Source organism: Xenopus laevis, chromosome 6S (genome assembly GCF_017654675.1).
Source record: "Xenopus laevis strain J_2021 chromosome 6S, Xenopus_laevis_v10.1, whole genome shotgun sequence".
Classification (NCBI taxonomy): Eukaryota; Metazoa; Chordata; class Amphibia; order Anura; family Pipidae; genus Xenopus; species Xenopus laevis.
Window position 1 is genome coordinate 104,672,686 of NC_054382.1, and position 14,373 is coordinate 104,687,058.

The 14,373-nt window shown below is 39.6% G+C and overlaps 1 protein-coding gene across 4 annotated transcripts in view; it reads right to left on the bottom strand.

Annotated features, from left to right (window-relative positions):
• mybl1.S (MYB proto-oncogene like 1 S homeolog) overlaps window positions 1-2,607 on the bottom strand; it is a 44,877-nt gene extending 42,270 nt beyond the window's left edge. For 2 of the 4 annotated variants that reach the window (XM_018223765.2, XM_018223766.2), the window contains exon 1: window positions 1,942-2,605. In XM_018223765.2, coding sequence (XP_018079254.1) covers window positions 1,942-1,961 — 20 coding nt within the window. In that variant the 5' untranslated portion in view covers window positions 1,962-2,605. Of the gene's footprint in view, window positions 1-1,941 lie in introns of all 4 variants that reach the window. The other 2 variants (XM_018223764.2, XM_018223763.2) reach the window with 2 other exon arrangements.
• Between the last annotated feature and the right edge of the window lie 11,766 nt (window positions 2,608-14,373).

Below are 14,373 nucleotides of genomic sequence, written 5' to 3' on the forward strand. Positions count from 1 at the left end.
ACAGGTCATGTACCGGTATTTTTAGGCCAAAATAATTATATATATATATATATAGATAGAAAAACATGGAGGAGCACACCTAAACTTGTAAAGCAACTTGCCCGGGTGCTGGTAAATAAGGTAAATAAAGTGACATAGTACCATACTCAAGGGGAACACTTGTGAAAAAAAATCAAGATTTATTGCAAAAATCCAACATTTCGAACACCAAGATTTATCAAGGGTCGAATTTCGAATCTGAAAAACGTTGAAATTCGAATTCAAAAAGACCAATCGAAATTGAGTCGAAGTTTTTTTTTGGTCGAGTAGGTCCGTTTTCGGCCGAATTCGAATCGTTCGAATCGTCGCAATAGCTCATTCGATCGAATTCAAATCTAAATTAGATTTTTCAAAGTCCACCAATGGACTCCAAATAGGTTCTAGGAGGTCCCCCATAAGCTAAAACAACAATTCGGCAGGTTTTAGATGGTGAATGGTCTTAGTGAAATTTTTAAAGAGACAGTACATGATAAATTTCGATGTTCGGATTTTCGATTTTTTTTTCTAATCAAATTTGGACTATTCCCTAGTTGAGGTACACAAAAATAGTTTGAAATTAGATTTTTTTTTTAATTTGAAAATTCACCTTGACCCTTGATAAAGCTGCCCCTAACTGTGCTCTTTCTCAAGAGCACAGTTGGGGGCAGATTTATCAAGGGTCGAATTTCGAAGTACAAAAAACTTCGAAATTCGACCATCGAATTAAAAAACTTTGAATTCGAATATCGAATTCGACGTTTTTTCAGCATATTTGTACAAAACGGAGTGGAGCACTTAACCCGTCCAAGACTTAGTCCATATTCATGGACAAATTATATATCAACAAAAAAGTCCAGACAAATTCCAAGTGAAATAAGGTACATTTTTACCAAAAATAAGATGAACATGCAAACATGCAACGTTTTGGAGCTCCTGTCCCTTTATCAAGCATCATTCAACACATTGACATCATATCCTATTTATTTATTTTTTGTTGATACATGCACAGCGTTAAAGTGCAATACCCGGGTGCTACCTTCAATGGCTGATTGTACACTTTGTAGAAACAAAGATGCACACCAGGATTTAGGAAAAAGGTTAAAATTCCATTTTTATTAATTTACATTAAAAAAGAGCTGGTCAACATTTCGGTCTATCTAGATAAGTCTTGATAAAGGTCTTAGATTTAGACCGAAACGTTGACCAGCTCTTTTTTAATGTAAATGGAATTTTAACCTTTTTGCTAAATCCTGGTGTGCATCTTCGTTTCTACAAAGTATATATATATATATATATATATATATATATATAAAATACACATATGTAAAAGACATATATATTTAAGTACATATTTTATTCATGATATATACAGATGTGAAGACGTCAATAAGACAGAGTTGGGAAAAACAGCACAGAAGGCAAGTTACAAGCACACTGAGCCCCACAATCAACCCACCAGTGTTACAGGAATGTACAAGCTGCGGTGCTCCAGCTGTTTCTGGACAACTCACTCCATCCCAAAGAAACAGATACTTGTAAGTGAAGCTGCGCAACCCCAGGTTTCACCCCCCCCAATTTGCTAAACAGGCTCCATTCACGATGAGTAAGTGGCCCAGCAGGCACGAAACGCGTTAGGTCTTGCTCTGATGTCCTAATACATTTTTCATTTTCTAATTGATTCATTCATTAATTTGGGGGACGCTCACATTTTTCTCTTTTGAAATGTTGACAGGGTATTTAGGAGACCGGGTATACATATTGCTGGGCATTACGTGGGGCAGATGAGCGGGTAGAAAGGTCCCAGCAGCAGCTGATACACCCCCCCGTCACATAGAAATGAGTGCGATGCAACAGGTTAGACAGTGTACTACAGCAATGACACAAGCCGATCTCTCTCTGAGTCGCACTCCGACCCATTCTCACCTGCGCGACCTCCCAGCCATCCCTCGCAAGGCTCACACACCACTTGACACTTTTAAGAAACCGCCGTTATCCTGAGAAAACGTCCCGCAGGTGGAAAGCAGCAGCTTCCCGCAATCATGTCCTCCTTTCACCGAGTGACCGTTTTTCTTGTGGATGCTCAGACGGCTAACGGCGCAATGGTATCTGCGTCACCACCTCCCCCAACGGCTCTCCCACCGACTCGAGTCCAGCGCTCAAGCGTTCTGCCAACTGCGGGCGCCCGGGCAGCGCTGTCAACAGGGGGCGCGGCTAAGAGGGAGAGTGAAGGAAACCAACGAATAGAAAGCGATAGAGAAAGAGGTGGGGTCAGCGTGGCTACAATGGGCGGAGTTGATGGGTGGAACAATCCAGCAGAAGTTGATTTGTTTTCCCGCGCTGCCTGTTATGTGAAGGCATATTCTGTTCATGATGATGTGTGAGTGAAGGGTATGCGAGTTCCAGCGCCTGCAGCATGTGTATTTTCTCACGGATATAACTTAAATCTCTCGCTGTTGTGCTTTACTGTATGTTTGGCATGTGGGGAGCGCTGGAGCCGCACTCCTTCTCCTGCATTCCCTGAGGTGGGGGTGAGACAGCTGTCAGGCTGCAGGGAAAAGGGAGGGCTGAGGTGGGAGAGGCGCAGCTGGTGCTTTCTCCTGGCGCCAAATTCTGCCTTTTCTCCTGCAGCTCAGTCCCACGTCTGCAAACATCACCCTCCGCTCAGGGGGCCTCACTGCAATGTTTACCGACGTGTAGTCCTCAGTAGCAACCAATCAGATAATTGCTCTTGACCAATTAATGCAATTGGCTGACTGGTTGCTATGGGTTACAAGACCTGCCAGTCTCTTGATAATGGCCTAATCATTTCCCATATAATAAAATGAGGGGACCCTAGAATGGGAGTTGCCTGTCTGTCATCAGGTCGTTTGCCATTAGTCTTGATCCTCTTAAAGGGGTTGTTCACCTTTGAGATAACTTTTAGTGTGATGTAGAGAGTCCTATTCTGAGGCAATTTGCAATTGGGGGTTTTGTTTTTTTTATTATTTGTGGAGTTATTTAGCTTTTTATTCAGCAGCTCTTCAGTTTGCGATGTCAGCAATCTGGTTGCTAGGGTGAAATTATCCGCTAGCGATCATGCACTGATTTGAATAAGAGGAATAGGAGTGGGCCTGTATATTGGGTTTTTTAATGTTTACATGCTTTTCTAGTAGACGTAGGTATTAAGATCCAAGTTATGGAAAGATCTGTTATCTGGAAAACCCCAGGCTCCTGTTTTTATATGGTCACAAAACTCGGTGACTTCTTACATCTTTGTAAATTACAGTAGAGGGTACATTATCCACTATATGTATGTGTATGTATATATGTGTGTGCGTTTGTATGTGTATATATGGTCCCAAGGTTATGTATGAGTCTTACTTTGAATTTGTATGTAAGTTGGAACTTAGTCCTTTTGTAAAATGTATAATGAAGCAATAGAATTCTTAATGAATCAGATGAAAATTGAGCGTAGGACTGGCCAGATATGGGATGACTTTGACGTAGTTGGCCAGCTTAAATATATTGCAATATATGGACAAACAATTTTTTAGTAGCGGTATGCACAAAATGTCTCTGTCTTAAATATATTGATAATGGGTTGAGTGCAGAGGACTCTTGTATTTGTCTATATGTATTTTGTGGTCACAGCCTTATTGCACCCCCGCCTAATGGTTTTAAAAATTAGTGGTGAGCATAACTTTCCCTTGTTTGTTCGAGTTGGAACAGGTACATCCATTCTACCATCAGAAATCACTGTACAACAAAAAATTTCTGGGCCCGCCGTAGATCCCACATGACTGCAAAAAAAGCCACACAAAACCAATTGGTGGCCAGGGTCCTCCTTCCAAGTTAAAGAAAAAAAAAAAATAAATTGGTATTCAGGGGCCCCCCATTAAAGTTAAAAAAATTCACTGGTGGCCAGCCTCCCCCCCCTACAAGTTAAAAAAAAAAAAAACATTGGTAGCCCCCCCCTCCCACAAGGTAAAAAAAAATTGGTGGCCAGCCCTTATAAGTTAAAAAAAAAAAAAAAAACATTGTTGGTTAGGGGCCCACATATTTTAAATAAACATTGGTGGCCAGGGGCCTATCGAGTATTAAAACAATACATTGGTGACCAGGGGTTTAATTTAAAAAAAACACATTGGTGTTCAGTGGAACGTACCTCAATTTCTTCTTCCTTGTCCTCGGCAATGACAGCTTCTTTGGTTTCTTTTGGCTCCTTTCGAGTTTTTGGGATATCAGCGCTTCAGGACTCATCTGCGTTTTGGGTTCAGCTCGCTGGCTGTCAAGGCGGTGTCAGCTAATTCAGAAAGAGCAGCACAGTCGGGCCCCCTTTAGGCCCAGTACAACTGTGCCTCCCTGATTGTGGCCCTGGGTACATCTACCTATCAAATGCAACTTAGATAGATGTTTGTCTTAACATAGTATTTATTTTTACCGGTGACGGGCGAATCTGTCCCGTTTCACTTTACCGAGAAATTTGTGAAACTCTGAAAAAATTAGCGAAACGTCGAAAAATTCACAAAATACATTGGTCAATCAGAATTATTTTACCATGTGACAATTTTGACACAAGCGACAATTTTTATATGCATGACTCTTTTGTCCAAATGCATTAAAGTCAATGGGCGTACAAATAATTTTGACATATGACAATTTTGATGAGCGAAAATCCATGCCTGGCAAATAAATTCGCAGTTTTTACCTTTCTGTGCTCCGCAGTAGACAACACATCTCAGGCGACATTGTGGCGGTGGTTTGTTAAAGCTAAATGCCTCTGTTTGTAAGTGCCAGTTGTATGTAAGTCCAGGGCCGCCATCAGGGGGGGACAAGTGTCCTGGGCCCAGGCATGAAGAGGGGTCCGGCAGTGCTGCACTTTTGAAAGAGCCGGGCCCCCCTTGAGAGCGGCGAAGCCGTGGGTCCATTTTTGAACTTCCGAACACCTGAAATGCGGAAGTGCCAAAAAAGCCGAAGGACCCGAAGCCACGAAAACAGGCAAAGCCAAAGTCCCGAATCGGCGAAAAGACCCAAAGCCACGAAAACAGCCGAAGCCGAACTCCCAAAGCGGCAAAAAAACCCGAAGTCACAAATACAGCAGAAATCGAAGTCCTGAAGCGGCGAAAAGACCCAAAGTCACGAAAACAGCCGAAGCCGAACTCCCAAAGCGGCAAAAAGACCCGAAGCTACGAAAATTGACGAAGCGGCAAAAAGACCCGAAGTCACAAATACAGCCGAAATCGAAGTCCTGAAGCGGCGAAAAGACCCAAAGTCATGAAAGGAGGTGAATTCCTGAAGCCATGAGTTCAATTCTACTGAACACCAATTTGTGTTTTTTGTTTTTTTATTTTTCATCCCCTGGCCACCAATGTATTATTTAAAAAAAAAACTTGTAAGGGGGGCCCTGGTGCCAATGTTTTTGTTTTTTTTAACTTATAAGGGGCCCTGACCATCAATAGCTTTTTATAACTTGTGTGTGTGTGGGGGGGTTACTTTTTTAGCGATGATGTCTGTGTGGTCTTTTAACTGTCATGTGGAGTGGGCGGGATCTGGGGTGGGGCTTCAGCGCTAGTGTGGGTGGGGCCCGGGGGCCCCCTGAAAATTTTGTTGTACAGGGCCCCCTTGATTTCTAATGGCGGCCCTGTGTAAATCAGATATATAAGAGCTATAGATGGGTATATGCATTTATAGCATATATTTTTAATATTTATTTTGTATGGCTTTTCAATTACTGTACTAGGTTTTTCCACTGCCTAATGAAAATACCATGTGGTTGTTAGGGTTACTGAAAGTAGCAACCAAGATACATAGGCTTTTATTTGTTCTATTTGATTCGATTGTTATTGGATTGTTTAATTGCCAATCTATCTTTTCTGGCCCCTGTACTAATGATCATCCAATCTAAATTCTAAGATTAAAATGACTGATGAAATTCTAAAACTGAAGCTTGCATTATTAAAATGAGTTATATCTTTTGTGTGCAAATTACATGTTTAAAGTGGGTTGTACATGGCTGGAACTAGGGGTAGGCAAAGTAGGCACGTGCCTATGGCACAAAGCTGGAGGGGCGCCAGGCATGTACCATCTCTGTCGCCTACCCCATGTCCGGTCCCCTCTCTCCCCGACTGTCGTCTCTGTTATCTCTCAGGCTAATTGCGCTTCTGCGCCTGCGTGCCGGTTCGCATAGGCGCGACCGCCATTTGGCGCATGTGCACTCGAGCGCCAGTTTGCTCATGCGCACACTCAGCTGGCGCCACGACCCGGCTCTGGGGTTGCAACTATTCAGAGCCTGGCCCGGCTCTGTGGTTGCAACTATTTACTGTGATACTTGAAAATGGGCAAATGGTATCCCATAATAAAAGGCTTTTGTATCCTATAGTTTTCCATGAGAGAATTCAAAGGGAACACCACCCAAAACAGAACATTTTGCATTAAAAAAAAGAACATGGATTTCTAAGCATTATATATTTTCAGTACTTTTAAAATTATTTGTAGTTGCCTTTGAAAGCAGTGTCTGTCTGTTTACATTCACTGGAGTGTGGTTAAAACTAGGGATGCACCGAATCCACTATTTTGGATTCGGCCGAACCCCCGAATCCTTTATGAAGGATTCGGCCAAATACCGAAACAAATCCTAATTTGTGGCAGAGAACACATATAAACTCAAAGGACAGACACAGGGCATGGCTGTGTGTACCAGAGGCTTCTATTAACAGGGATGTCCGCAAACCCTATGTAATAAGGATACAAATGAAGTAATCTTTCTAAGCGACTTTCCGTTAATTGTAGCATTTCAATGGTTTTAAAGTTATTGGTAAACATAATTGCTGTTGAATAGGTATTTGTTCCTTGTTGACCCTTCTTCTGACTTTTGAAACAATATAGCAGAATCCATTTCTCCTCCCTTATTCAAAATCTGAGTAAAATGGCTCATTCCAGACGTTGTTCAGAAGAACAGAGTCTGGTTTGATTAAATAGTTGATTGGAGAGGGGAAAACATATAAAGAAGTGCAGAAAATGATAGGCTCAGCTAAAATTATCTCAAATTCTTTAAAATGGCAACCAAAAGCCATTCTCTTCATTGTAATCCGATTATTCGGCCCTAGGGCTGAACATTTGGATTAATTTGATATCTCCCTGCTGTTGGCGAGCATATCGGGGGGGAAAGCTCTGTTCATTTAGGGACCTCGCCAAACGAGCGGATCTGATCATGTATGGCCACCTTTAGCCAATGACCCCATACAATTGCTAAATCAAAATAAGTGATGCACCAATATAACATTTTTGTTCACGTTTGGAGCTTTGTAGGATTTTGAAAAATATCTGATCAATTTTCATTTTGTTTTTGATATTCTTTGAAAATTGTTATATTAACCCATTGGCCGGTGTGCTTCAGTGATCACTGCGCTGCTTTAAAAGCATATTTTCATATTCTGTATGTCAGGACTCATGCTGTCCCTTGATCCTCCCGCCCTACACCACCAATGTATATGCTTACTTTTTATGTATACATTTAACCATTTGTTGAAGTTGTCAGTCTAAATTAAAAGAGCCATATGATATACATTGAGCATAATTAAGGTGTATTACAGAGGGGAAGAAGTAAATACTTATTGTTTATTGTAGAAGACACCCACACCTTTTCTTTGGGTTGTGGCACCATCTAGTGATCATAATGAGGTCTTGCAATATACAGTAGAATCCCCATTTTACATCCCCTGATTTTAAGTTTTCCTTAATTTTACATTGTTGTTTTGTGGTCCCACCTATATATTATGCATAATACTTTTCCCTGATTTTACATTTCCCTGGATTTTAAATAATTTTTTTTCTGGTCCCCTGAAAAATGTAAAATGGGGGTTCTACTGTATATCTAAGTTGGAAGACTTTGTTTAGGAGGGTTCAAATGCACTCTATAATGCAAAGACATGCAGTAATATACAGTGTGTGTGTGTGTGTGTGTGTATGTGTGTGTATATGTATATATATATATATATATGTATATGTATATATATATATGTGTGTGTATATATATATATATATATATATATATATATATATATATATAATTTTTTTTTTTTTTTTTTTTAACAATAAACTATGTTCCAAAAATGTATTAAAAAGCAAGAGATAAGATAACAGGCCTGCTCTAAAGCTCCTTCCCTGGCTTGTGTTACTTAACTAGTTCGGTATCCAGAATGATCACTCCGTGTGCAGCTAAAAAAGACTCTACAACTAATCTTTTCACTAAAACACTACGGGGCAAATTCATCAAGGGTCGAATTTCGAGGGGTTAAATCCCTCGAAATTCGACTGGGGAATAGAATCGAATCAAATAGGCAATTCGGGCGAATTTACGCGCTGGCGAATAGTCGAATTGGCGAATATTCGCCAGGCGAATAGGCGCTGGATCGAATATTCGCTCGAATGCCTTTTTATTCGATCAAAAACTTTGAAAACAAGCCTATGGGACTTTCCCATAGGCTTTTAAAGCAATTCGGTAGGTTTTAGGTGGCGAAGTAGGCAGTCGAAGTATTTTTAAAAGAGACAGTACTTCGACTATCGAATGGGCGAATAGTCGCAGCGTTTTTGCGCTCGATCCAATACTTCGACTATCGAATGGCGAATAGTCGCAGCGTTTCTGCGCTCGATTTATTCGAATCATTCTACTCAGGCGAATTTACGCCAATTCGATAGTTGAGGAGCACAAAAATTCGGTTTTTATACTTCGAATCCTTCACTCGAAGTTAGTGAATCAGCCCCTACATGTGTGCCCCGCTCCTACATGATGTATGACTCCTATCTTTGAAACCCTGTCGTTATATGTCATAAATGACTATAAATCCAGGTGGATATAAGCCCCTCTATTGTGGATCTACGATCAACCCAGTATAATGGTGTGTGTATAGAGGCCAAATCTACTTGTATATACGCAATGGGACCCTGACCCTTCACATAAATCTATATATCAAACATCTAATGCTTTGTGTATCCATCAGTGATAAAAACAAAATCCAATACACCACATTAAGTGCAAATTTTTTTTTAACCCTTACATTCCCAATATCAATGTCTCGAGTTTATGGGTACTGTATGCAATCTTCATTACTCATCTCCATAATTAAACCCATTATTTACTGTAATCAAAATAATTAAATTAACAAGTAAACACTGTTGTGATATTAATCTATATCTAGTATCTTAAAAACATTTACAAATATTTATGCAAAAATAAATTAGCCCCACTAAATATAAATAAAATTAGTGAACAATACATGTAGCTAAACACAAAATAAAGAATCAAATGTAACATGTAAATGTGTGTGCAAAGGGTCCCGGTATCCAAAAAGTCACAATTCATTCATAAAGTCATGGATTGTGACTTTTTGGATACCGAAACCCAGTGGCGTAACTAGATATTACTGGGCCCCACAGCAAATTATTTTTCAGGCCCCCAAAATGTTTATTAAAATTGTATATGAATTAGGGCCTCGTGGGGCCCCTATACCTCCTGGGCCCCCCTGCAGCCGCAGGGTCTGCTTCCTCTATAGTTACGCCCCTGCCGAAACCCTTTGCACACACATTTACTTGTTACATTTGATTCTTTATTTTGTGTTTAGCTACATGTATTGTTCACTAATTTTATTTATATTTAGTGGGGCTAATTTATTTTTACATAAATATTTGCTATGTAAGTTGCAGGAAAACTTAGTCCCTGTGTAAAATGTATAATAAAGTAGTAGAATGCATAATGAATGAAAGTGAGTGTAGGGTTGGCCAGATATGGGATGACTGCTCTAGTTGGCCAGCTTGAATATAGTGCAATATATGGACAGACAATCCCTGTTTTGTTTAAAAGGAAGGACATTTTAGTAGCTTAATGCACAAAATGTATGTGTTCTTAATATATTGAAAATGGTTTGAGTGTAGTGGAATTTTTTGGTCACAGCCACATTGCACCCCCCACATAATGTTTTCTAATTTATTGGTAAGCACAATATTTCCCTTTTTTGCTAAAGGACTAAAACTTATATAATTAGTCAAGCAATGCTACACAACATACCTCAGCCCATCCCCTTTTCTCAGTCTATGTGCAGATAAACTGATGTATTCAGTGGCATGCAAGGGGAAGCTTTTTATTAGTATGTACCATGTAGGTAACGGTGGGCCACCACCCTAGGCATGGGACCAGAGGTACTTATATGGTATAAGGCCCCTACAGTACTATATGAGGGGTTTCTGCCTGTAGAAATTCCTCCAGTAGATCCACATCTTTTTTTCTGCAAAATCACAGCACAAACTAGATTTGGTTTGAAAAAACATCGGATTGGCTGTTGTTGGCCCTGCCCTCTTTTTATCACCTTTAACGTTAGTCCCCCAGTGACCATCTGTGAAAAGTTTGGGTACACTGGCATCAAACGTGAAAATGGCAGCAGTTTAAATTTCCCCATTACAATCATAACTCTGATTAGGCTCCACCTACTTTTCCAAGTCTAAACCTGCCTAGTGACCAAGTGTGAAGAGTGTGGGGCCCCTGGTGTGAATACTGTGGGATTAGCAGCAAGTTCAATTCCCCCATTGAAAGTTAATGTGTGAAATCTGATTGACTGTTGGCATTCAACATATATTGCCTTTTCATTCAGGTTGACCCCATAACTATGTGATTCAAGTTTGGTGAGTGTAGCCTTATAACTAAGCATCAATTTAAATTTCCCCTTTGAAAGTCAATGGGTGAAATTTGATTGTTGGCTCCTCCCACTTTTGGGCATCCAACAAATATTGCCTTTTCATTCAGGTTCACCCCACCCATAACTAAGTGATTTAAGTTTCAGGAGTGTGGCTACTCAATACTGTAAAAGTGGCAGCATTTCAAATTTCTCCATTCAAAGTCAATGCTGTTGTTGGTCCCTCCCACTTTTGGGCATCCTACCAATATCTTCTTTTCATTTAAGTTGACCCCATGACCACGGGATTCAAGTTTGGGGAGTGTAGCCTCAAAGCTGTAGCATTGGCAGCAGTTTATATTTCCCCTTTGAAAGTTAATGGGTGAAATTTGATTGGCTGTTGCTGGCTCCTCCCACTTTGGGCATCCAACAAATGTTGCCGTTTCATTCAGAATGACCCCCATGATTATGTGATTCAAGTGTGGTGAGTGTAGCTTCAAAGCTACAGTTTGATTGGCAGCAGTTTGAAAATCTTCCCTGTCAAAGTCAATGGAAAAATTGGGGTGTTCGGAGTGCCGCCCCAAAATGGCTTAGAAAAGCACAAGAAACCTGTTCCGCTATAGGTTGAAAAAGTGTGGAGCGTTTGGGTGTTGTACCCCTAAAACTGTAGGAAACAGGGGGGGGAAAACTGTAGTTTTGAATTAGGAATGCACCGAATCCTCTTATTTTGTTTTCGTCCGAACCCCCGAATCCTTTGCAAAAGATTCGGCCGAATACCGAACCGAATCTTAATTTGCATATGCAAATTAGGGGTGGGAAGGGGAAAACATATTTTACTTCCTTGTTTTGTGACAAAAAGCCACGCTTTTTCCCTCCCTGTCCCTAATTTGCATAAGAAAATTAGGATTCGGTTCGGCTGGGCAGAAGGATTTGGCCGAATCCTAATCCAGGCAGAATCCTGTCTGAATCCCAAACCGAATCCTGTATTCGGTGCATCCCGATTTTGAATAAAATATAACAAATGCAATCACGACAAAAAGACACAGTAAAGAGATGGTTCCAAATATAGATTTAACAGTTTAATAGAGCAATCCAACTTCAAATACTGTACAATCAAGTGTAATATAGTACACTATATACTATTATTATACACTATTGTTACATTGCAAATGAAAGGCAAATCATTCAGCACAGCAATCACCAAACAAAAACAAATTTACTAAATAAAAGCCAGTGCAATGAGGATGTTAATATCTATTGAATGTTTAACAGTACAGGCAGTCCCCGAGTTACGTATGAGATAGGTTCTGTAGGTTTGTTCTTAACATGAATTTGTATGTAAATTGAAACATATACTTAGACAGATGTTTGTCTTAACAGTATTTATTTTTACCTTTCTGTGAATTTGTATTTTTATCTTTCTGTGCTCTGCAGTAGACAACACACACCAGAGGGGATTGGGGAAGGTGGTTTATTAAGGGGGAACTATTGCAAAAATAAAAATTTAATATGAGCTTCATCATACTGAAATAAGAAACTTTGTAAATACAATCAATGAAATATTCTGTATTGTTTCTGAAATAATCAATTGTATGTTCACTATCCCTCTCTCAGCATCTGTTTCTCTTCATTCTGTCTTCATGCAGCAGTTGGGTGACAGATAGTCATTGACAGTTAGATCCAATATATCTTATAGGGGGGCTCCTTTTGCCTAGAAGTTGTATTAGAGCTCACTCAAATAACTAATTCCAGTACAGACAAAATCTAACAAAATAACTGCCTTTTGCACAAATCCTGCATGTAGAGAGACGTGATCTTTGCTGATTTTAATAGTGAGCTCTAATACATCTTCTAGGCAAATGGAGCCCCCTATAAGATATATTGGATCTAACTGTCAATGAATACCTGACACCCAACTCCTGCACAAAGAGAAACAGAGAGACGGTATAGTGAAGATAAACCTTATTATTTCAGAAACAGTACAGAATTTATTTATTGTATTTAAAATGTTTCTTATTTCAGTATGCTGAAGCGTATGTTAAATTTTCATTTTCTCGATAGTTCCCCGTTTAAAGCTAAATGGTAATAAAAGTCAAGCAAAACCACAGCATGTTACTGTAATAGTCGCTGTTTGTAAGTGTGAGTTGTATGTAAGTTGGATGTTTGTAACTCGAGGACTCCATGTAATCATAAGGGACTCTTAAAACATCGCTGCTTAATATTTACACAATAAATCGCTATCTACACAATGGAATTCTAACCAGGAGTCTCTATAAAGTGCTCAAACGTTTCAGTCTTGGCAAAACTTAGCCAGCACTGCTATAACAAAATACATACCAATCATTATTTACTAATGGAACATTAAATTATCTTTTGTATTCTGGGGAATCCATGCCTACTTAAAGGGATTCTGTCATGACTTTTATGGTGTAGTTTTTATTTCTAAATGAACCTGTTTACACTGCAAATAATTCACTCCACCATGTAAAATTTACTTCCTGAACCAGCAAGTGTATTGTTTTTATTAGTTGTAATATTGGTGTGTAGGCAGCCATCTCAGATCATTTTGCCTGGTCATGTGCTTTAAGAAAGAGCCAGCACTTCAGGATGGAACTGATTTCTGGCAGGCTGTTGTTTCTCCTACTCAATGGAACTGACTATGTCTCAGTGGGACCAGGATTTTACTATTCAGTGCTGTTTACCAGGCAGCTGTTATCTTGTGTTAGGGATCGGTTATCGTGTTACCTTCCCATTGTTCTGTTATTAGGCTGCTGAGGGGGCAATATCATCCAACTTTCAGTACAGCAGTAAAGAATGGCTGAAGTTTATCAGAGCACAAGTCACATGACTGGGGTAGCTGGGAAACTGGCAATATGTCTAGCCTCATGTCAGATTTCACAATTAAATGTCAATAAAATCTGTTTGCTCTTTTGAGAAACGGATTTCAGTGCAGATTTCTGCTGGAGCAGCACTATTAACTTGTGCATTTTGGGAAAAAAAACATGTTTTCCCATGACGATATCCCTTTAAGATTTTAAAACACCCATAATACATTTTATAGGCTATATGTTTTACAGCTTATATAGTACCAGAGCAAGCAATGTTAAACCTGCCATCTTCCACAGCATCCTGCAGCAGCCCAGACTGGATATTCCTATTCAGCATTTATCAACTGTATCATACACAATACATGGGCACATTAGACACCCCATGCCAGCTTTTTACAAAATTGGAAAGAAAAAATGTGAAGATTCTCATCCACATTTCATATCTTATTTCTGAAGCTACATGTAATTGTTAAAAGACCAGTAACCAGTAACATCAAATACACTAGTATACAACGAACAAAAACACAAAGACAAATAAAACTTTGAAATCAGTAAGTCTTTATTAAGAAATAACTTACCAAAACTCTGCTTGTGCTCCTCTTTAGAAAAGGCGATCCATCGTTTGGCGCTCGATTTCTCCTCCCTGCCTTCCTTATAAGAGATAGACAGGGAGGTGAAATTGTGCGCTGCATGATGGATCATCGCCCTGTCGCCTTTTCTGAAGAGGAGCGCAAGCGGAGTTTCGTTAAGTTATTTCTTAATAAAGAATTAAACCAAAGATTAATTTGTCTTTGTGGTTTTTTTCGTTGCAAATTTCTTTTTAAATTTTTTTTTATGTTACTTGTACTTTAAAGGGGTGGTTCACCTTCAGGTTAACTTTAAGT